The 24,367-nt window shown below is 39.3% G+C and overlaps 1 protein-coding gene across 1 annotated transcript; it reads left to right on the plus strand.

The window, feature by feature from the left end:
- The first annotated feature begins 304 nt into the window (after positions 1–304).
- On the plus strand, positions 305–24,338 carry LOC139717705 (uncharacterized). The gene is made up of 2 exons (XM_071629207.1): positions 305–525; positions 22,052–24,338. The coding sequence occupies exon 2, from the start codon at positions 22,087–22,089 to the stop codon at positions 23,857–23,859; it is 1,773 nt and encodes a 590-aa protein (XP_071485308.1). The 5' UTR covers positions 305–525; positions 22,052–22,086; the 3' UTR covers positions 23,860–24,338.
- The last annotated feature ends 29 nt before the right edge of the window (positions 24,339–24,367 follow it).

The raw sequence follows: 24,367 nt of genomic DNA on the forward strand, positions 1-24,367 counted from the left end.
AATACGTGTTTGAGCGCTTGTTGTATACGTGTTCACGTGTCCACCACTACTGCGCTGCCCGGACCGATGCTTGTTTTTGCCCGGACAAAGATGGCGCGCGGCCTCTTCATCTCGGCACACGAGCACTGCGTACGCGCCACACGCAGTCCGCGCTCTAGTATATTATTAGTATACATCTCTATGCTATAGACTTGAATTTATTTGCACATATCCGCATTGAATTGCCCGGTCCAGCAACCGCAACCTGTAAGTCGTTACGTCTGAATGTGTACGGACATCGTTCTCCTAACATCAAACTGTTGAAGTTGAACATTACTCTCAGAAGGATTGCCTCTTTTCGATTAATCCCAGTGATGTGTGGACATGCATCTACATAGTTTGCTGCTGTTTGCTGTTTTCACTCGTTTTGGTGTTTTATCATCGGTTGTGCGCAGCGTTCATCGCCTCTGAGTCTGCCAGCATTGATAAGGGTATAAATACACCAGACGGACAAAGGACGTAAATAGGCGTGGTCTTTGAGACTAGGTAATACACTCTACCCACAATAGTCTAACTTCATTCAGCTTATTTAATATTTCAATACAACAGAATCTAGTTCCTTTTTAATCGTCGGTTGTAGCGTTCATCCAACTCCGGTTCTCTGATAATTCCAAGATTTACTACAATATGGGGCACACGTGCCTTTGGCCATGCTGCTCCCACCTTATGGAATAACTTACCTTCAGCCGTAAAAAAATTGTTCTTCATCAGACTCCTTTAAAAGCAGTCTAAAAGCACTACTCATTACATGTACTTGATATTTGTATGTCCTTTATCTCCTTCACTTTCTCTTCCTTCCGCGCCTAGAGCACTCTGCAGAGTGGATTTGGCGCTATATAAATCATATCAATTATTATTATTATTATTATTTTATATCCATGTCACTGACTCGATCAAACCCTTAGCCTTGTTTCACGTCACATGACTGTGTTATAAATATTCAATATGCTCACCAGCAGTACTAATTGTATACAATAATCGTATGTACGACAGAGCAACCCGTGTACTATGTCTATGGAGCGCACGTATTCCTTGGTACATACATGTACATCCATTCCATGTACTGTACAAGGTGCACTGTTCTAAGCTGGCCACTATGCATGGTTCTTTTCTGTTGTTTTTTAACACGCACACGTGCATGTACATGTAATTCTGGCAATGCCATGCAAGCTCTACACTATATTAGTGTCTGAAATTCTGCAAAGGCCAGGCTGAAACAAATAAGAAACATATATCATTGACTGACTAACATAATAATAGAACAATATAGTTTGGCTGTCTTTTCAGATATTTAGCTGCCCAATACAGTACTCTCCGCCTAATCGGCCATGGATAGGCTCGAGCAGAGCGTTTCTTCCCCGACTACCCGATTAACAGAAAACACGTCTTATTCACAATTGACATACATAATGTGTATGGCACATGCATTGTACACTGTACCAAGCACCTACACTGTATGCTTAACACGCGTGCTTGCATGGAACATTGTACCTTACACTTGCTCAGTCACGAGCAATGATTTGCACTCTTATGAACAAATATATCTTCAGAAACTTTGGCGTTTTCCGAAATGAACACGTCTCTTTGCGTGCATTGGTTACGTAGAACGTCGGATTACTTTTCGAGAAGTGACTGGGGAAGAGTAAAATAATGAAGCTGCATGGTGTGCGTGGCCTGATTTCGTAGCAAACTTCTCATATTGTGAATGTTGTTGCGGAGCAAGGGAGGAGCGCAAGTGTGTTCAACTCCTGTCTGTCTATGCAACTATGAGTGCCAGCTACATTGTGTAATGTTCCTCTACGTGTGGCAAGTTGGTACTAGTACATGTGTTTTCATGTTTAATCACTCCCCAAATGATTGGTCTTTGCAAACTAAGTAGAGAATGCGATACCCATTTATGCGGAGAGGCAACCCGATTATCAGGTAATTTTAATGTGCATTGGAACTGATTTTGACATTACTATACGCAATTAAACGGAGTACCCGTTTAAGCGAAACCCGATTACGCGGAGAGTACTGTAGTGAAGTAGCCATGCGCGGATTGTTGTCAGACAAGGCGGGGAATCCCAGAAAGGTTACACAGAGGACCTGTGCTGAACAGTATGTTACCGATCACAGTGTACTAGGATAGGAGCTAGGTGTTGGTCATAAACCCCACTTATTAAATAGCTCACAAGGTTTGACCCCTCAGAGTTACTGGGGCCACCCTCATTGCAAAAATGCGCATCAGCCTGCAAGGGCGGGTTCGTCACCAAGCCCCCCCCCCTCCCCCCCCCCCCCTCCCCCCCCCAAAAAAAAAAATACCGCCCCCCCCCCCCCCCCGGACGGGTGCAATGACCATGGAACCAATATGGACCAAACTTGATCAGAAGAAGATTGTACATATAAAACTGATAAAATATTTGGACACAGGGAAGGGGTTATTGCCAGACTGCTCAACCTCCCCCCCCCCCCCCGGGTGTAATTTAACCCATGGATCCCATGGTTTTTACCACTGACATTTTTACCTCTGACATTTTTGCCCCTGCCATTTTTACCTCTGCCATTTTTACCCCTGCCATTTTTACCCCTGCCATTTTTACCTCTGCCATTTTTACCTCTGCCATTTTTACCTCTGTCATTTTTACCCCTGCCATTTTTACCCCTGCCATTTTTACCCCTGCCATTTTTACCCCTGCCATTTTTACCCCTGCCATTTTTACCCCTGCCATTTTTACCTCTGCCATTTTTACCTCTGCCATTTTTACCTCTGCCATTTTTACCTCTGCCATTTTTACCCCTGCCATTTTTACCCCTGCCATTTTTACTCCTGCCATTTTTACCTCTGCCATTTTTACCTCTGCCATTTTTACCCCTGCCATTTTTACCCCTGCCATTTTTACACCGAACCGGTGGTACATGATATCTTTTTAATCCATGCATATTACACAGAGTGGGCTATTTTTGTACATCATTCTATCTATTTATCATATCTATCTACATGTTGTGTGCCTAATTGCCAAACCTGCATGTACATGATAACTATTAGTTGAATGCTTATTATTTTAGTCTTTTTGTATGTTATTTTGGATAAAATGTGGTGTGTATATGCTGTAATGATAGTGCACACACCCGCACACACACACAACACACACAGGTACTGTTCATACATGACTCCACGTAGCCCGCATTATGTACACACCGGTATACAAAACATGTAACGTACAGCCATGGTACCTCGCACTTATGACAATGTCAGACCTACAGCTTGTGATATCACATGTGTAGAACGTTATAATAAATATAAACGAAATTAAACTCATTTTCACTTTTCTCGTATAATACGAAAGTACTTAAATTACTTCTTTCAAAAGACAGGGGAAATAATATTACCCTTAACATACGTCAGTGACAAGTAGAGCAAATGTTCACTTTTTCAAAAAGAAAATGCAATTTTGTGAAATTGTCTTTCATTTTCCTTACAGATCTATAAATAAGGGTAGTTTTGTCATCCATCAGTGACTGTGCAGAAACTTCAAATTTCATAACTTTTGAACGGATTGTCCAATTTTCCCTAAACTTTCATTGATGTGTTCTACTGATTTGCTATAAGTATTCACTCAATTCACAATCTATTATAAAAGTGAACTTCTCATTAATGTCGGCACTTTCTACTCGAAGCGGATAATATTGCGAATTATGATTTCATTTGATAGGCAAGTGTTTATACAACCTATTTCTCCTGTAAACAATGTAATGCGAAGGATATATATATATGTAATTATATATTAGATATACAATTATATGTATATATATATATATAATCATATGTATATATATATATATATATACATAATTATATGCATATATTTAATAAATTCTGAAAACGAGAAGAAAGAAAACACTTTTTCAAGTTAATTTATTTTCTCATAAATTATTCGGCTAATATTAATCTTTTATATACCATGTTAAATGTAATTTAATTGGCTATCAGCCTAGTACTAGGTCAATAAAAGGGAAAACTTTACGCATGAGGGAACACATCATTTTTTTTCTTTCAAGGCACAACATTAAAATTGGAAACATGGACAAGTTGTTATTCAGGCGTAATATGCTCTTCCATATAACAATGTAACAAATGACACATTCAGCCAAATAAGAAATACAAATTAATTTGCAAAAATCAACCTATGATCTCTATAATGCCTCTGCAACCCTCAAAAGATAAAGAAAGGAAAAAATTATGAAGGAAAATGAAGAATCTTCTGTAAAATCCATATTCAAAGGACTAATGAGAGGAAGCAAAAGTAACAAAAATTGTAGAAATGTAAAATGTCCTTCCAAGTTAAGATTTTTTGAAATAATATTTCGTCCTTGAATTTGTCTCATGAATTCTTAAATCCCTTAATTAAAAAGAATGTCTATTTTGTTCTCATTGTTATCTTGAAGGTCATTTGCAAATTCATTTCGATATGTCAATTTCTGCATATTTTTACTTTTGTGCCTTAAAAGACAAACAAGAAAATGTTCACTCATGCGTTAAATCTAAAAACTTGATAGCCAAACACCGGTATATGACACCATGATTTTTATGAAAATATATGAAAAATATGCACTTTAAAAGTATTGTATTATTTAATTTCTTGTCAAAGAAGGATATCTAGTGAAGGCTCACTGAGAGTGGACGAAATGATAAACGAGGAAGACATGATAAAACGGGAAGCAGAAAAAGAAATTTCTAAAATTAATGAGAAAAAAGAAGAGAGATTGCTACACAGCCGTAGTAAGGCAAAAGCAAAGAGAGAGAAAGTAGCCAAAGTACAAGAGGAACTATCGATCTCACTTACAGACATACGTAATGAGTATACTAGAAAATTCAAACATTGCAACCATCAAATTAGGGAGAGTCAACTCGCAATGAGAAAAGTTTTGAGTGACATTGAAACCCTTCTCCTCAGTAACAAACGACTGATCGAGGGAGGGAAAGACGTCGTAAGGTCACTGAACCAGGCCGTTGGGTCAGCTGATGATAGAAAGGAGGAGGAGAACCCTGAAGCCATCTCAAGCAAAGTGAAAACTGTCCGATTTGTGAAAAGTGAGGAAGGCAAAGGTTGCAAGGGGAGAGTCGATTGGTGTGGCGGAAAGTGGGAACTCAGCGACTCAATTGAAATTCCAGAGGATGTAAAACTCCCAATGATAGCTGGGTGTATCAACGAGGAAGAGGTGGTTTTTTTAGACAGGTCTGTTGACAACTTGCAAACATATGTGACAGATGTCCGAACCAAAAAGACGGAGAAAGTGATCCAGAACGACAGTGAAACACGTATCGTTTCATGTACACTACTGGATGACAACACGATAGTCTGTGGCAAGTGGCGGCGAGGCTGTTCGGGACCAGTCTTGAGTGAGTGCATCTCACTGTACGACAGGCAGTGGCAACTCCTTAGGCACCTGGGCATACCAACATACACGTCAACAGACGATGTCATTGTAGACGTTGATGTCGATGTGAATGGTATGATCCTTGCTTGTGAGGCTGATCAGTCTAATATCTACGCTATCCATTCGAAAAGTGGAAAGATTGAAAGTGAGATCTCATGTAAGTCTGAGAATAGGATCAGGATGCGTGGAATTATGACGTGCGGGAAGATCATAGCTTGTCGTGGGCCATTAGATGACACATTTTTGGTAGTGGATCGTCATGGTGATCAGACGAAGATAAAACATAGTAATACAATTTTAACTGCGGCTATCGATCCTTTGACCGATGACTCGTATGTTGTATGCTACGATGCAGAGAGCAATTTATGTTCCATTGATCGTATGCCTTACGACGGTAAGGCGGGAATAAGAGAATTGTCCCTGCCACTATGGGAGGGGTTGGAAACAGATGAAAGAGTCGACCATGTTGCATTATCAAGGCTCATTATCACCTCTGATGGCAAACTCATTTGGTGTGATGGAAAAAACATCATGATCAATAAGAAAAGGTTTTCTTTATAAACATTTGCCTGATATCTTCAAAGTTTATAAATTCAGAAGATCTTTGAATGGATGGAGAAAAAAAACTTAATCAAGAAGAGGAATGGGAGTATTATTTGCTTTTGCTCTTTCGGCCAATAAGTAATTGGTCACACAAAATATGTGAATATTCTGAAGTATATGTGAATACTCTCCTAGAAGTTCAGTAGTAGATCCTTCGATTAAAAGTCCTGTTTATTATTTGGAGAAGTGATTTAAAAAATGTTCGAATTATCACATGATAAATGTATGCGTTGGTCACTTGCGTCACGAAACATCCTACCATACACACACACACACACACACACACATATATATACATATATATATATATATATATAACATACTTTGAAACAAGGAAGGAAAAACTGACCAGAAACAATTGTAATAATAAATAGCGAAAACTTTTGAGCAAAGAAAATTGGTTTTCATCACGATTCGAACCCGAGACCTCCGGATTACTAGACCGGTGCTCTACCGACTGAGCTATTGAAAGCCCTAGATCGGTGTTCGTCCCAAACCCTTAATTCTCTTTGCTTTTCTGACCACACGAGCAAAGAGAATTAAGGGTTTGGGACGAACACCGATCTAGGGCTTTCAATAGCTCAGTCGGTAGAGCACCGGTCTAGTAATCCGGAGGTCTCGGGTTCGAATCCCGATGAAAACCCATTTTCTTTGCTCAAAAGTTGTCGCTATATATATAACATAATTATATATATATATATATATATATATATATATATATATATAAAACACACACACACACACACACACATATATATATATAACTATTATGTGTATATATATAACATATATATATGTATAACACACACACACACACACACATATATATATATATATATATATATGTATAAACCGCAATCAAGCCTAATTAATTATAAAGAGATATTACTATTTTTCTCTATAAACCTAACCGTAGATGATTCATTCCAGAAAGAATTTAATTATACCCTTTGTTCACATTTTGTATTTTAAGAATATTTAACATTGATTATGCTGATGAACATTTTTACATTGGTTGTTCTATCCCTAACTCACATTTTAGAGCTATCTCGAAGCACTAAAGCTGATGGGTTTCATTTTCATCTGCAAATGGTAAATAATGCCTTTAAGCATATAAGTAAATTCTTCAGTTGATTTATATAGATTCATTTAGCTTCTTTTATGAATCATGGGCCCAAATACGTTGTAATCCTGTTATGTGTCCCAACACTTCATATCCCCATATACTGACACGGAGGTAGAGATCAAGTCCCTATAAGACAGGTGTCAGTGAACAGTCTGACCTGCATGTAAAGACAAGGGCAAGACAAAAAATATCTCAGATTTGGGTCATTCTATCTTTTCAGATTTCGGGACAGCAAGAATAAAAGAATATTAACCCGTTCTTTCTGATGCATTTCTCCAATGGCATTCGAAATTCTCACGATAGTATACAATTACTGTTACCGTTTGTATTGCTAGACAGTGTACAACCAGTTTCACGATTACTAGACATGCTAGTAACCGTATTATGAAATACGTCATATTCCCCACCTCCGAAACTTTTGACTCTCTATTTTTAAAGAAATTTTTTTCCGGGACTGTGGTTTAAAGTAAATTAAGCTTATCTAGGCTTTATCTAAGCATATCCCTTTTGTCACCAGATGTCTTTTTTTGTTTAGGCGTTTGTGTATTCAGGTCACAAAACAGTCATCTTGTGTTGATCAAATTATCACGTGAATACTCCATTCCATCTAAGTCTATTATTTTCCGTTTCACGTCGTGATACTTCAAGGTCCGATCGACTCACCTGCTCGTGCGGATGGGGTTTCCCACCAGAACTAACCATGACATTATTGTTCTCACCTCGAGGAGATTGGACGGTATTGTGTTGAGATCAAACCTGTCAAAGGGCAAAACCAGTCCTACCAGCTTGAACCAATTTTGAAACAATTAAAAGTCACCTGAAAAAAAGAGTGATATTTCATAAGCACAGCAGTGAAAATTTGATCAAAATCGGATGAAAATTGGAGAAGTCACGAAATTGTGAAGGTTAGCTATTTTTTTCCCTAATTTGTTTGTTTGTTTGTTCATTTCCATCTGAGAAGATGGCTGGATAGCCCATATTCAGCTACATTTGTACGTTAAGCTGGTCTTCCATGGGGTCCAGTTGAGGGCTTTTTACACTTGTGTTTCTTAACCCCGGACTTTCTCTGACCCAGGACTATCGTTAGTCCCGTACCAATTTTTTCAGCTTTTTACACTCGCCAATTAGTCCCGTACTATCTCTTGTCCGGGGCTAAGGAGAAAACTGACCTTTTTACACTCGTATTTCTTAGCCCCGGACTTTCCAAACCACATGAATATTCATAATTACGCTGTGTACTGTACACGTACACGCACGCACCGGCAGCACTCGATTACCTCGTTTCTGATTGGTCAGTGAGGGTCGGACTTCGTCTCCGTCGCTTAGCCCAGGATTATTTTTTCGTTCTGTTTACACTCACTTGCTTGGCACCGCAATTGCGGTGCTAGCACCGCAATTGCGGTGCTAACCCCTGCTATTTTGCAGGGCCAGATAGTACCGTACTATCGGTGGGGCTAGCCCACTTTGGCAAAAACGAGTGTAAACAGAAAGTGGGCTAAGGATAGTCCCGTACCAACGGTGGGGCTAAGGCCCCCCCTTAGCCCCACCGTTGGTCCGGGGCTAAGCAAAATTTTACAAGTGTAAAAAGCCCTTTGGATGTGAGGTGGGACCACTTCACCGGGTTGAACACCCTGCTCTTTGCGATGAATGAATGAAGCGGGATCTTTTACGTGCATGAGTTGTTACTCTCTCATACACGGGACCTCCATTTTATGTCCTATCCGAGGGACAGAGTGTTTTGCCTCTTTCTAGAGGGGATGGTATGCTTACACACAACATTGCTCAGTCAAGACTCGGGTCTTGACAATTTGCCAAATATTATTGCGAACGGTTGTAGATCAGTTGACTTTAATACGCAAATAAATGAAATGGTGGTGTCAGCTTCTCACAATTTGATGGTGTTTAAAACCCTAACGAGAATCAATTTTTTTTCTGCTCTGAAAGTATAAAAAATTATTTTCACTCCTGGCTGAAAACTTCAAATAATGATCACACAGATATATTAGGATTTCAGACTGGGACGTAATTGCGTTTGAACAAAAAAAAAAAAACCATGAGGCGATGACATCATCAAAGCACATTATTTGCGTATTCATATGAGCTGTTCAATTACTGGTTAGTGAAAATTTGCAGAACTTCGAAATGTAATGACTTTTCTCATCTTACTCCGATTTGAATCAAAATTTAACTATTGTGCTTAATAAATGTTACTCTTTCTTTTCAAGGCAAACTTTCAAACAAACGGGTCTGGAATTTCTCTCTGATATTCAAAGTATGGTCACAATGCTGGCTCCGAATGAAATTGAGAAAAGCACCATGATCCGTCTTCTACAAACCAATCTTTCTATTCGCTCATTTTAACGGGATGGTACAGTATTGGTGAAGATGAGAATTGGGCTTTTTAACTTTTTGCGAGATACCAAGAAACCACTTATGAAATAGCACAGAGCATACAATTTTAAGAGGAATTCAAAGTTTATTTGATGGAAATCAGGTTTGCAATGACTGAAACATCCAAAAACAAAGTAAAACAAAGAAATCGTAATAAAAGGTGGGTCCCACACTCGAATCGCTCTGTTTAAGATATCTCAGACATTTCGAAACCAATTTTCATCAAATAAACGTTGAATTCCTTATGGAATTACATGCTCTTTCATAGTTCATTATCTCTCCCCCCCCCCCCAAAAAAAAAAAAAAAAAATGTTAGAAACCTGAAATTAGGTCTCAACCAAAACTATACGATCCCTTTAACTCGCTGCATCCCACATTACTTACCTGTTCATAGGTTGGTGTGCAAAATTTGTGCACAGTTGACTCATTGGCAGTGAAAGGGTTAACAAAACGAATGAAAGTTACTGAAGAGACATCATAGGAAGTCCTGCACTTTTTAGGATGACGTCACAGAGTCTCCTCTTATCCCGTCTCACAAGATTTACTCACACTTGTTTGTCGGACGCGGTATTTTGTGCATCTTAATCTGTTACTTTTTCATTATGTTATCATCACTAAAGTTTTATTACTTTGCGGATAATCATCATCATTAGAAATTCTTGTTCATGGCAACGGCGTAGCCAGGATTTCATCTTAGGGGGGGCGGTTAGTCTGCGAGGGAGCGAAGCGACCGAGCCCGAGCGAGCGGAGCGAGCGAGGGGGGGGGAGGGTGTGGGAGGGGGGTGTCCCCCCTCCCACGGTAAGAACTTTTTTCATTTGGATGTTGTAAATGTTGCAATTTGATGTATGTTTTTGCGCGTTTTATCGACGTGAAACAGTCCCACTTGTTTATGGTGGCAGTTCATTTTGATGTAGATTATTATTGAACAATTTGCCTATAAAATGGTATATATTTTAGATTCACTTCTTATATTAATTCTTTTTACTGAATATCATGAACGCGACTGAACCCGAGCGAGCGGAGCGAGCGAGGGGGTAGGGGAGGGTGTGGGAGGGGGGTGTCCCCCCCCCCTCCCACAGTAAGAACTTTTTGCATTTTGATGTTGCAAATGGTGCAGTTTGATGCATGATTTTGCGCGTTTTATCGACGTGAAACAGTCCCACTTGTTTATGGTAGCAGTTTATTTTGATGTAGATTATTATTGAACAATTTGCCTATAAAATGGTATAATTCAAATACACTTCTTGTATCAATTCTTTTCATTGAATATCATGAACACGACTGAACCCGAGCGAGCGGAGCGAGCGAGGGGGGAGGGGAGGGTGTGGGAGGGGGGTGTCCCCCCTCCCACGGTAGGAACTTTTTGCATTTTGATGTTGCAAATGGTGCAATTTGATGCATGTTTTTGCGCGTTTTATCGACGTGAAACAGTCCCACTTGTTTAAGGTTGCAGTATATTTTAGTGTAGATTATTATTGAACAATTTGCCTATAAAATGGTATAATTCAAATACACTTCTTGTATCAATTCTTTTCATTGAATATCATGAACACGACTGAACCCGAGCGAGGGGGTAGGGGAGGGTGTGGGAGGGGGGTGTCCCCCCTCCCACGGTGAGAACTTTTTGCATTTTGATGTTGCAAGTGGTGCAATTTGATGCATGTTTTTGCGTGTTTTAACGAGTTGAAACAGTCCCACTTGTTTAAGGTTGCAGTATATTTTAGTGTAGATTATTATTGAACAATTTGCCTATAAAATGGTATAATTTAGATACACTTCTTGTATCAATTCTTTTCACTGAATATCATGAACGCGACTAAACCCGAGCGAGCGGAGCGAGCGAGGGGGTAGGGGAGGGTGTGGGAGGGGGGTGTCCCCCCTCCCACGGTGAGAACTTTTTGCATTTTGATGTTGCAAATGGTGCAATTTGATGCATGTTTTTGCGCGTTTTATCGACGTGAAACAGTCCCACTTGTTTAAGGTAGCAGTATATTTTAGTGTAGATTATTATTGAACAATTTGCCTATAAATTGGTATAATTCAAATACACTTCTTGTATCAATTCTTTTCATTGAATATCATGAACACGACTGAACCCGAGCTAGGGGGTAGGGGAGGGTGTGGGAGGGGGGTGTCCCCCCTCCCACGGTGAGAACTTTTTGCATTTTGATGTTGCAAATGGTGCAATTTGATGCATGTTTTTGCGTGTTTTAACGAGTTGAAACAGTCCCACTTGTTTAAGGTTGCAGTATATTTTAGTGTAGATTATTATTGAACAATTTGCCTATAAAATGGTATAATTTAGATACACTTCTTGTATCAATTCTTTTCACTGAATATCATGAACGCGACTAAACCCGAGCGAGCGGAGCGAGCGAGGGGGTAGGGGAGGGTGTGGGAGGGGGTGTCCCCCCTCCCACGGTGAGAACTTTTTGCATTTTGATGTTGCAAATGGTGCAATTTGATGCATGTTTTTGCGCGTTTTATCGACGTGAAACAGTCCCACTTGTTTAAGGTAGCAGTATATTTTAGTGTAGATTATTATTGAACAATTTGCCTATAAATTGGTATAATTCAAATACACTTCTTGTATCAATTCTTTTCATTGAATATCATGAACACGACTGAACCCGAGCTAGGGGGTAGGGGAGGGTGTGGGAGGGGGGTGTCCCCCCTCCCACGGTGAGAACTTTTTGCATTTTGATGTTGCAAATGGTGCAATTTGATGCATGTTTTTGCGTGTTTTAACGAGTTGAAACAGTCCCACTTGTTTAAGGTTGCAGTATATTTTAGTGTAGATTATTATTGAACAATTTGCCTATAAAATGGTATAATTTAGATACACTTCTTGTATCAATTCTTTTCACTGAATATCATGAACGCGACTAAACCCGAGCGAGCGGAGCGAGCGAGGGGGTAGGGGAGGGTGTGGGAGGGGGTGTCCCCCCTCCCACGGTGAGAACTTTTTGCATTTTGATGTTGCAAATGGTGCAATTTGATGCATGTTTTTGCGTGTTTTAACGAGTTGAAACAGTCCTACTTGTTTAAGGTTGCAGTATATTTTAGTGTAGATTATTATTGAACAATTTGCCTATAAAATGGTATAATATGAATACACTAGTCTTCTTGTACTAATTCTTACACTGAATATCATGAACGCTGTCTGTTCAGCAATCAAACAGAAAAAGCATGCACACGAGGGTGTAGATAGGGGCATATCCCCTCCCACACGAAGGTGATTTTGCGTTTTCAGACCTGAAATTCAGCGATCTGGTGCAAATTTTTGGTACGATACTTTTTCATCGAAGTGTTAAAATCACGGAATTTAGCTCTTATTCCGAATGTGCACCATTTGTGCGTATGTATAAAGTCTAGTGAGGTAGAGCTTAGGGGAAGGGGGATTCCTCTTCCCGCTCGCGGAGCTTTTGCGTTTTTAGAATTGAAATAAAGCGATCTGGGTATAGCCACAGGAGAAGGCGTGGGCGAGTGTTAACTCCACCCTTCCCTTCCCATGGAGCTTTTATCTTTTTAAGGTTGAAATTGAGATATCTCGTATACGCATATTTGATGGAATCAACATCTGGGAAATCACAAAAAAAAAAGAAGAAGAAAACACCTGATTGGGGGGGGGGGCTGAGGGAGGAAAGGGTCGATTAAAAGGGGAAATTCCCCTTATACATGAGGGAACCTTCAGTTTTCGGAATATAAGTGATAAGTCTTGTGCACTCAGAATTATTCAGAATTTTTTGTAAATCTAAAAAGTGTACTTAGCTAGGGAAAGAGGCACAGAGGGGGAGGGTTTGGGAGGGGGATACCCCCTCCCAAGCACGAGAGATTTTGCATATTTTGAATTGAAATTCAACGATCTGGTGCACACTTTGAGTGAAATGTATGTGCATGCATACAGTATACACGCATTTTTTTTTCCGCCTCCCAAATCCCCGGTCCAAATCTTAGGGGGGGGGGCGACCGCCCCCATCGCCCCCCCCCCCCCCCCCCCTGGCTACGCCAGTGGTTCATGGTAAAAATGAAGTTGAAGTATTTCTCCCCACCCATTGTTACAGCCTATATTTCCCATATATCTGTACTAAGGTATACAATACTTGATTGGCATGAAATACTCACCGATATTTGATTGCAAAATTGTATTTGTTACTGTCACATTGGAAATGCATTTCATATCCCATTCATGTATGCTACGTTAATGCTGTTATATCGGTCATTCATTTAGACAATGCATCATGTTTATGTGCACAAAGAAGGAGACAGATAGTTAGAAAGAAACAAAAAGAGTGAGACAGCGAGAGAGAAAGTGAAAGAAAGACAAGGTGTAAACCAGATGACAATGCTATGTGTACTGTGCCATCGATGACTGAGACTTTAACTATTTTGTATGTTTATAATTAGCTATGAGTAGGGAGACACAGAAAAAAAAAATTCCAGTCCGGGATTACCCTGTAGATGTTGTTCCAAGTGTTCTTTGTTTTTAATGCCTCAAATGCCTCAGAAAGGAGTGTCTTCGCAGAGTGTGTGATATATTGTAGAGTTTCAGTTCTCTCGTGACAGATATCATCGAGACCTCGTCGAGAGCACACATGTGCTAGCTCGGTGGCAGGAAAGACAACCACCAAACCCAGACGCCATTTGAGATGATGTTTTAACCCTATAAAGCCCAAGCAATTTTGACCCTTCCCAGGTCTAAGGGGCGGAGGCACATTGTGCCCCCGCCCCCATATAACTTTGTTATTGTTTAATGTATCATCGTCATATTGGGCACAAGGGTAGAACAACTCATACTCGACATGACCGCACGTTTGATGTTTTAAGGTCACCCATAGAGGGCGCTGTATTACCAAAATATAACGAAATACATTTGAAATATGCTAAAAATTGATTTCTCAGTAAAATTTCTTTATTTACAGTATATATGTTTGCAGTATATATATTTACAGTATATATAATTTTTGCGAAAAAAACTATCGTGTTCACTGGACCTAAGTACAGGAATGAACTCCCTACGGAACTTACAAGTTGCACCACTTTAACCTCATTCAAACGAAAATTAAAACAATATCTTTTGAGCAGCTACGGCATGCATATTGTATAGTACTTGTTGCTCAGTATTTCCTCCCTTGTCTATCTTATTTATCTTCTAGTAGTAGTCCGACGGGATCCTAACCATGTACATTATTATTCTTCGATCAGTCTGCCTGTTGCGCTCTCTAAGTTTTTATTGTTACACTCGATTGTTGGAATTCTTGCGCGTGGCAGCTGTCTGTTACCATGGTCACACGGCCTGCATGGTTTGGGACCCCGCTGGAATTTGACACCTGAGCTCCATTGTCCTTGTGTGTATATTTTATATTCACGACAAAATTCTTTTAGCCCACCTTCCATTTATGTATTTATGCCAAACTGTTACGTCATCATCTATACCTCCACACCCACTTAAATCCTTACAATCTCAGTCGTTGTTCTCTCAATGTCCTTACTTGTAGTAGGTTATAGTTGCAACATGTTACCTTTCAGTGTTTTATTCTGTATTTATATAGCAACATTTGATTTGATCTTGTTCGTTTTAATCGGATCCCCCAATTATAGTATGGTCTAAAAATATATGTACTTATGCTTCCCCTAATCTGATTTTACCACGGGACCTGCGGCTATACAAGCTTGCTTTTACGCAGGCCCCATCATATTTTTCGCATTATGATCTCAGTTTAACTCGCATGTATACAGACCTTGTGTATACCAAGACAAACTTTTGAACATTCCGGTGAAGTTCTATTTTGAATTATGTTCTGTATAGATTTCGTATCAATTTACTTTATATTGTGATATATGTGAGAAATATGAAAATAGATTGAAATGAAATGAAATGAAATATGTCTTATCAAATATTACTCATTTTTATATTTGCCACAAATGATGTACAAGTTGAATCTCATCTTTTCATATGGTTGAAATTTCTCAAGGTCACCACAAGGGGCGCTATTCATAACAACATAACGAAATACATCATGAGACTTGTGATGCATTGTTTGGGATAGGTATGTGTATAGTTATCACATTTCATATTTCCATAATATTGGAATCTTAAGTTTGCCGATTGATAATATGATAAACAAATGATATCAAAGGCATAATTTGGGTGAAGGAATCAAAATAACACAAAATAGAAGGGCAATCTTTGGGAAATACTGTTGTTTTCAATTATCTCTTTTATATCTATTGTTTTATGTCTTTGTCACATAATTACAAAGGAAATAATAGGAAAAACATTTATGGCCATAATTAATTCACATTTGCTTCTTCAGCAAATTTCAGGCAAGAAACACCCATTTTATACACTATAATATTGTGAATTTAAATTGGAACAGAAAAATGGGCAAAATCTGACTGACATGGTTGTCAGTTTATGGTTGCCATGGCAACCAGTAATATCAAATATAGCTAAATTATATATCAAGATGTTCGCAATAAGATTTTAGCAATAACATTTTAGGAAAAGTCACCAAATTTGGTTGAAATTGGATAAAGGGCGAAGGAGTGGCAAATGAAAATCTGGTAGGGGGGCACAATGTGCCCCCACCCTTGGGCTTTGTGGGGTTAACTTAAGGCACATTCGTTGACGGCCAGGAGCCGCACCTCGGGAAATTTTGTGCAGCAGACAGGACGAAGTGACATTTGAGATAATTTTACACCGGTCATCGGTAGGTTAAGTTGTGGTTCTCCAAATTTGTCGTTCCGTTTGAAGATACGAATTAATGTGAACTGTAATGAGGTCATTCCGGCTCTCTATGGAGAGTTTCAGTAAACAAGTGATAACGCATATTGTGGTTGCGTACAGCTTTTGATAAAGAAGCGGTAAATTTCGATGAATAGATGTATGCGTTGTTGTATTTACGTTTACTGCAGCATTTCATTGTGTAAACATATAAATTTACGTAAACCGGGACAATAACGCAGGTCCCAACTTTTCAATCTGATGTCATGATTTTAAGTTGGTCACGCCTAAGCAACATTTTTTTTTTCTTTTTAACTAGAAGGTAGTCTATTGGTATATGCTGTATTCAAATGATATTTGTAGATGGCGCCGAGGTCGAGTTTACTCCGAGGCAGACGAATTCACAGCAGAGCGACAACCCGCCCCTCGCTAGGAGAGCCTATGGACGCCAGTGACCACTGAAAGCGTGTTCCTCGCGACACTTTTGAGTTGGAACAGGGAGAGTGCGTTCCATCTCAGCTTTGAAATCCAGCATCCACGAGCGTACCTCCACACACAGACACGGTTAGCGTACTGGAAGTGAGGAATTTTGACACTTGATCTGTGACTTTGTGGATGACGCGACTGAGAGAAGGTTAACCGAATGACGCATAACGCACGAACACAATGATGTATGATGATATAATTATGAAAGCGCCTGTAATGGTGTGAAGATGTGGTCTGTAAATGAAATGTGAACGCAATCGGAAACCTGATAGCAGTTCGGTTAGTACAGAGCCCTAATGGCAGTGGAGTCGATGTTCGTATTGCTCTGTAAAGTGAATTACAGCGCTAGCGATAGAGAAGTAAGTAAGGTAACAAACTGAATTGTTGCAAGTGAAACCGGATCAAGCCAAGATTTTTGCGAATTATTATATCACCTACAAGGTTCATGTGGCCACAGTGACGAATTGCTTTTAAATAGTAAAATTCTAAAGGTTAAAGAGTTAGATTTACATTAAATAGGACAATTTATGTTTAATTTTCAGAAGAAAAATAGTTGCATAAGATGTTTAATGATGTATTTTGTAGACATGATAGATTTCATATGTATCCGATATGAAAATCCAATGAATTTAAATTGATGAGATACTTCCGTTGAGATATGTGATTGCAACTGATCGACACGTTGCCCTGCATTGACGTAAATAAGCACTGTATTGATCAGTATTTTAGTATTAGCCATGACAATAGAAATCATGGGCATTTATGTACTGGAGCAGGATTCGAACCCACATGTCTTCATGACCACCGCGGACAGACATCTTATCCACCCTGTCCACTATACCACGGAGCTTTTACCCGACAATCAATTCTACTTCTAATTTTCATACCATGTAACAGGTACTGTGTAATCAATCAAATTGATGAAATTCTTCCTTCGAATTGTTTTATTGTAACTGACTGACAAGACTTAGTTGCCCTACACCAACTTTGTATACTATGATCATTTCTTGGAAAGAAGTTCCTTCATGTGGATGGGCGGATAAAATAATAACCCTCCCATCACTCTTCAAATCCTACTCACTGCGTGTTGAATCATAATAATAATTATGCTTGCCTTTGCCCAAGGTTAAAAACAAAACAACAACAACAACAACAAAACCTCGAAAAGCTGTATGCGGCCATTTTCGCATGAGTTTCAAGAAGAAATCGATATGCTTTTGTTTATAGGCCTTCAGAAGTGTGAATACTAGTCAGTTCATATGTATGTAAAATATTTCCCCTTGCACGTAAGATATACGTGTGTCGTATATGTAAATACACACACACACACACACACACACACAAACAAACATATATATATTTATATGTATATATATATATATATATATATATATATGATAACAAGGGATAAAGCGATTATTTGTCTTGATCAGTGGCTGATCCAGAGAAGGTGCACCGGGCGTGCGCCTTCTTTATTTGCTGGGGTGTTTTTTTTTTTTGGAGAAAAGATATAAAAAGGAAAAAAGGAAATGAATAATACAATAATGATATATATAATGTATGCTATTTCCTGGAGAACAGACGTGAATCATCCTTTCATTTGTTGATGCACGTGACGGTTTGACGTTTGCTACGTTCTGCACCAAACTTAATGAAGGAGGTAAAACAGGATATCATCTTACATCACACACTCTCACATACATAGGCTATATATTCATAATCAGAAACAAAGAACCAACAAGAAGAAAACAGGAAAAACGAAAAGAATTTTAAGAAAGAGTGGGAGAAAAAAAGAGGAAGGAGAGAGATCAAGATCAAAGCGGGAGAGAAGCAGAGGGCGATAGACAGAGGGGGGGGGGGGGGAGAGAATGAGAGAGGAAGAAAAAAGAAGAAAATGCAGTGGCGGATCCAGAGGGGGCCTACCGGGCGCACGCCTCCTTTGTGTTTTTGTTAAAACGACAGAAATAAAAAGAAAGCCCCCCCCCCCCCTTAATTTGTGAAGGCGCCTCCCATTACCGGAATTCCTGTGGATCCGCGCCCCTGAAATGGAAGAGTATAAACAGCTTATAGGATTTTATAGGTGAGAGAAACGCATGACCCGAGTCCAATAGATATGTTTATTTCACTTTCTATTTTGTAAGACATTTGAGTCTTTCTTGTAACGCTGTTTTAATGTAAGTGTAAATACTGGTTATTGTATAAATAATAATTGTGCTATTATCAACATTTCTTTATTTTCTTTATCTCTATGGAAACTGCGCTTTGTGCTTGAATGGATGTTGGTTGTGCTTGTCTCTCCTGTTTGAATAAATGGAAAGCTTGGGAGTTGTATGTTAGACTTTGTTGATATGGTGAAAAATAATGTAAAAAACAATGGTGAAAAAAATACGTTGAGTATGTGTCAGTATGTGCCTACTGTGTCTGTTTTATGTGGTTCACTTCAAGATGAGCTATCAAGTGTTGAAAACGTCCATGACAAACTTGGCATTGCTCTACTCATAAGTCTTACACACAATAAAGGCGTGTTGCCTGGACTTTGTACCTAATCACATCCGCATTAAACTGACCTCTCCTTCCTGTTGGCATTTGGTCTGAATGTGTGCGACAGTCAAACATCGTTCTCCTAACATCAAACTGCTGAGCATTATTATCAGAAAGATGATCTCTTTTCGACTAATCACGGTGATGTGGAGACATGCATCAACATGGTTTGCCGATGTTTGCTGCTCTCACTCATCGTAAGGTGTTTGACGTGCCCTGCATTCATCGACTTTGAGCTTGCCTCCATTGACACTAATGATGTACACCGGATGAACAGAGGTCGTTAATTGGAGAGATTCTTAAGACTTGGTAATACCACATGTAGCCTTAATTTATTTACCTTACTTCACATTTCAAAGCATTACCCTTGATACGTCCTTTAAGATCCGTGTAACTGGCTCTATCAATCCATTAGTCTTGTTGCACGTCACCTGTGTGATACTGTGTCTTCAGGCAGTGATTTCAAGCTCACCCTAATACATGCGGAGTAAACTGTGTACGATGTCTGTGGTTACAGCTTCTTACAATGTCAAATACACCAAGCTCTGTCAAGCTATATTATTATACACTAGTTTCTGACTTTCTGCAAATAAAGACCGGGCTAAAACAAACAGGAAACACATTTTATTAACATGATAATAGAGCAATGTACGTTGATCTAAAGCATTTGTCCAGTTTGGTTGTTTTTTCAGGTATTTGACTAACCAATAGTGATGTAGCCATGCGCGCATTGTTGCTGTCCCATAGGGTGGGGAATATCAGAGAGGGTTGAATAGAGAGTGCTGCACTAAGGTGGGGGGGGGGGGGGGTAGATGCAAGCAGGTGTATTTGCAATTAATGAGAAATGACAGCGGTAGAAATGTAATGTTCGAATTCCCGAATACTCGTTGTTTTGTTTGGTGAAGCTTACTCTTAAGTTTGATATCGATCGATTGGTCCCTTTAAATTCCTCGTGACTTCCCATCACGTGGACGTCCTACCATTGGCTGTTATTTTTTCCTCTTTTCCTTGCTTGACGCAAAGATCCTGACCGTCGGTCTGCGTGTTCCGCTCTGAGTCTCATACTGTTTCGAGTGTCAGGTTTTATTTCTGTTGCTGTGGAAATTCAAAATATTATCTACAGCACTGAGACTAACAGTACAAAATGATAATTCAACAGCAGTAGTTACAGTACCCACATGGTAGAAGCATATACGTCTGAGTTTAAAAGATTGTACTCAAGAAGTAAAAATTAGAAAACGTGGTATTTGCAAGTGTATGATGTACTTAATGTGCTTGAACGTGTCACCAAACATTGTCGAGTTGAGTTTGAGTGTACTACAATGTACAGTGTGTTACTTCTTCAGCTGTTAGACAGACCGCATAGGAACCCACGAGGAAAAGTATATTATCCTAACCGTTATACGATACGTACATGTATGTTTTTATGAACAATTAAAGTTTTGTAGAATTCTCTTCATATTTTCTTCGACATTGATATCCAAAATAACGTTATGAATTTATTTCAAGAGTCTTTTTACCCATCAATGACGTCACCTAAATTTGAAAAAATTCATAAATTTGAACCGTTTTTCCTCAAATTTTCACTATGTTCTACTGCAGTGTTGCTGTTTTCACTCAATCTACATTAAATATTTGGGCTTTGGTTTCCTTTAAACAGAGTCTCTAAAGATAGAAACAAACCAATGGTTGTCACATTCATCAAAATCGGGCAAGAAAATTGAGGATTGGAATTTGAAGTGTCACATGTTTCAAAGTCAACACTTTCCACACAAAAGCTAGTAAAACATTAATCTGGCTTCCAGGCCCTCTGCCCGTACGCGTGTTTTTTTTTTTTTTAGACGGCGCAGATTGGGGACCCTAAAAATCTATCGGGGACCCTATCCCTAAACCTAACCCTAATCCTAATCCTAACCCTATCCATCAAACCCTAACCCTAACCCTAACCCTAACCCTAACCCTAACCCTAACCAAAAACCCTAACCCAACGTTTTTCCCATAGGTTTAACACGCGCCATGCCCCAATCTGTGCCGTCTTAAAAAAAAAAAAACGCCGCCCGGTACTACTAGTATTTCTCGATTCAGGATATTGACGCCCTCAACGTCGAAAACTAGTAAAGTTTAAGGTGTTTTTCTCGCCGCAGAGACTAGTTGGCAAAGGCTCTGGAAACCAGACTAGTAAAACATGTACTATGAAATGTGATTTGATATTATTCGCAAATATTATCTATTTAAATTGTAAGTAATTTGATGCGAAGGATGTAGTATTCAATTTAATCTAATTTCTTGTCGAATAAAGATACCTAATGCAGATTTGAGTAAGCTCATTGAGAGGAGATAAAATCATACATATGTTAATTTCAAATGATAAAACTGGTGTTTGAAAATTGAACATCTTCATTCTGTGAGTCTTTTCAACTCTTTTTCTTTTGACACCATCTGGTGACTTTCTTTCTGTTTCTGTTTCTGTTTCTTGTTGTTATTCTGTGTTTCATGACCATGACTCTTATACTATATACCGTCTATCATTGATTGATTGATTCGTATTTCATACATGTACAATAATCTATGAAATCATACATAATCAAAGCCCCAAATTGACCACATGATTGCTTTGTGAACCTGGAGTGTATAATCATACTCTACAAATACGAATCATATCGTTTCTAAAAAGATTCTCCCTTTTTTTTCTTTTTTTTTTGCGGTTTTCCTTTAGAATCTACGGACGACTGGGATCACTTCGACGTTACCATGGCAGCAAACTTCAAGGAGGACAAGAAATGTCAGAGTATCGATTGTGGAAAAAAATCTGGAGCGATGTACAATGTAAAAGAAAAACAAATGCTATGTGATGAATGCGTAGAAAAGAAAGACTTTGCAATCAAGACTGAAAAGGACAACACAAACTGGTTTTGCCAAAAACACGAAGAAGCCATCAAATTCTATTGCGATTCGCATGATCTAGGAATCTGCCAGTCCTGTCAAACCGTCCGTCACCAACCGCCATGTGTCCTACACGACTTGGATGACATTGTCACTGAGAGAAAGACTATTCTGAGAGACATGGTTGTCATGGCAACAAAAAAGATGACTGAACTAGAAAACCGTGAGCAGCATGCCAAGCAACAAGAAGTTGATGCGACCAATCACTTGATGTCAGTGGAAAGAGAAATAGGATTGTTCTTCGAAAAGATAATTCGTAGCGAGAATGCCAACTTGCGGCGAGAAGAAAACGTGATAAAACAGGAAGCAGAAGAAGAAATTTCTAAAGTTAATGAGAAAAAAGAACAGCGATTGCTACAGAGCCGTAATAAAGCAAGGGCAAATAGAGAGAAAATAGTCAAAAGACAAGCAGAAATATTGATCTCACTGACAGATGTACGTGATGAGTATACTAGAAAACACAAACATTGTCATCATCAAATTAGGGAGAGTCAACTCGCCATGAGAAAAGCTTTGGATGATATTGACGCACTGCTCCTCAGTAACAAACGACTGATCGAGGGAGGGAAAGATCTCGTAAGGTCACTGAACCAGGCCGTTGGGTCAGCTAGTGAAAGGAAGGAGGAAGAGGACCCTGAAGGCATCTCAAGCAAAGTGAAAACTGTCCGATTTGTGAAAAGTGAGGAAAGCAAGGGTTACAAGGGAAGAGTCGATTGGTGTGGCGGGAAGTGGGAACTCAGCGACTCAATTGAAATTCCAGAGGATGTAAAATTCCCAGTGATAGCTGGATGTATCAACGAGGAGGTGGTGGTTGTGTCAGACAGGTCTTTGGACAACGGCCAAACATATGTGACAAATATCCGATCCAAAAAGACGGAGAAAGTGGCACAGAACGACAGTGGAACATGTATTGCTTCATGTACACTACTGGATGACAACACGATAGTCTGTGGCAAGTGGCGGGAAGGCTGTTCGGGACCAGTCTTGAGCAAGTGCATCTCACTGTACGACAGACAGTGGCAACTCCTCAAACACCTGGACATACCAAGAGACAGGCAGACAGACTACGCCAGGGTAGAAGTTGCCGTCGATGTGAATGGTAAGCTCCTTGCTTGTGTGGCTGGTCCGTCTATCTTCGTCATCGATTCGAAAAGTGGAAAGATCGAAAGTGTCATCACATGCAAGTATGAGAATATGATCACGATGCGTGGAGTTATGACATGCGGGAAGATCGTATTCACATATTCCTTAGATGACACCACATTGTTCGTAATCGATCGTCAGGGAGACCAGATGGAGATAAAACATAGTGATACAATCTGGAATGTGGCTATCGATCCTTTGACCGATGACCCGTATGTTGTATGTTATGCAGAGAGCAATGTATGTTCCATTGATCGTATGTCTTACAACGGCGAGGCGGGAATAAGAGAATTGTCCCTGCCACTCTGTGAGGGATTGGATACAAGAAATAGACTCTGGCATGTTGTGTTATCAGGACTCATCCTCACCTCTGATGGTAAACTCATTTTGTGTGATGGAAGAAACATCATGATCTATAAGAAAAAGTTTACATTATAAGCATTAGCCTGATATCCTCAAAGTTAACGATTTCTAAGGATATTTCAATTAGAGTTTTTAGTAATTTGTTTTTGCTTTCTTGAAACAATAATTGAAGACTTTTATATATCACGTAGGATATGTAATACCGTTAAATCCTAATCCTAAAAGTTCGGAAATGTCCTCTGGTTAAAACATCTGTGAATTCTTCAAATGATTTGTATAGATTTTATTGAGCTTTTGATGTGAATGCGTCTCAATTGCCTTGTCGTGTGTCCTGTATTAGCTGTAATGTAACACAACACTCCATATCCAGACATTGACATGGGGTAGAGAGAGTACATGTAGTTAGACAGGACTGGTGTTAGCAGACAGTCTGACCTGCATGTATAGACAAAGGCAATAAAAAAAAACATCTTATATCTGGTTAATCTTTTTATATTCAGACACATGGATAAAGAATCTTAACCATTCTTTCTGTTTTATTTCTACAACGGCATTCGAAATTTTAACAGTAGTATACATCCGT

Source organism: Diadema antillarum, unplaced genomic scaffold (assembly GCF_040938485.1).
Source record: "Diadema antillarum isolate AM-2024a unplaced genomic scaffold, OU_Dant_1.0 scf00000081, whole genome shotgun sequence".
Classification (NCBI taxonomy): domain Eukaryota; kingdom Metazoa; phylum Echinodermata; class Echinoidea; order Diadematoida; family Diadematidae; genus Diadema; species Diadema antillarum.

What these genes read in the sequence shown, in the direction of transcription:
- LOC139717705 (XM_071629207.1), top strand. Translation starts at nt 22,087, where the DNA reads ATGGCAGCAAACTTCAAGGAGGACAAGAAATGTCAGAGTATCGATTGT.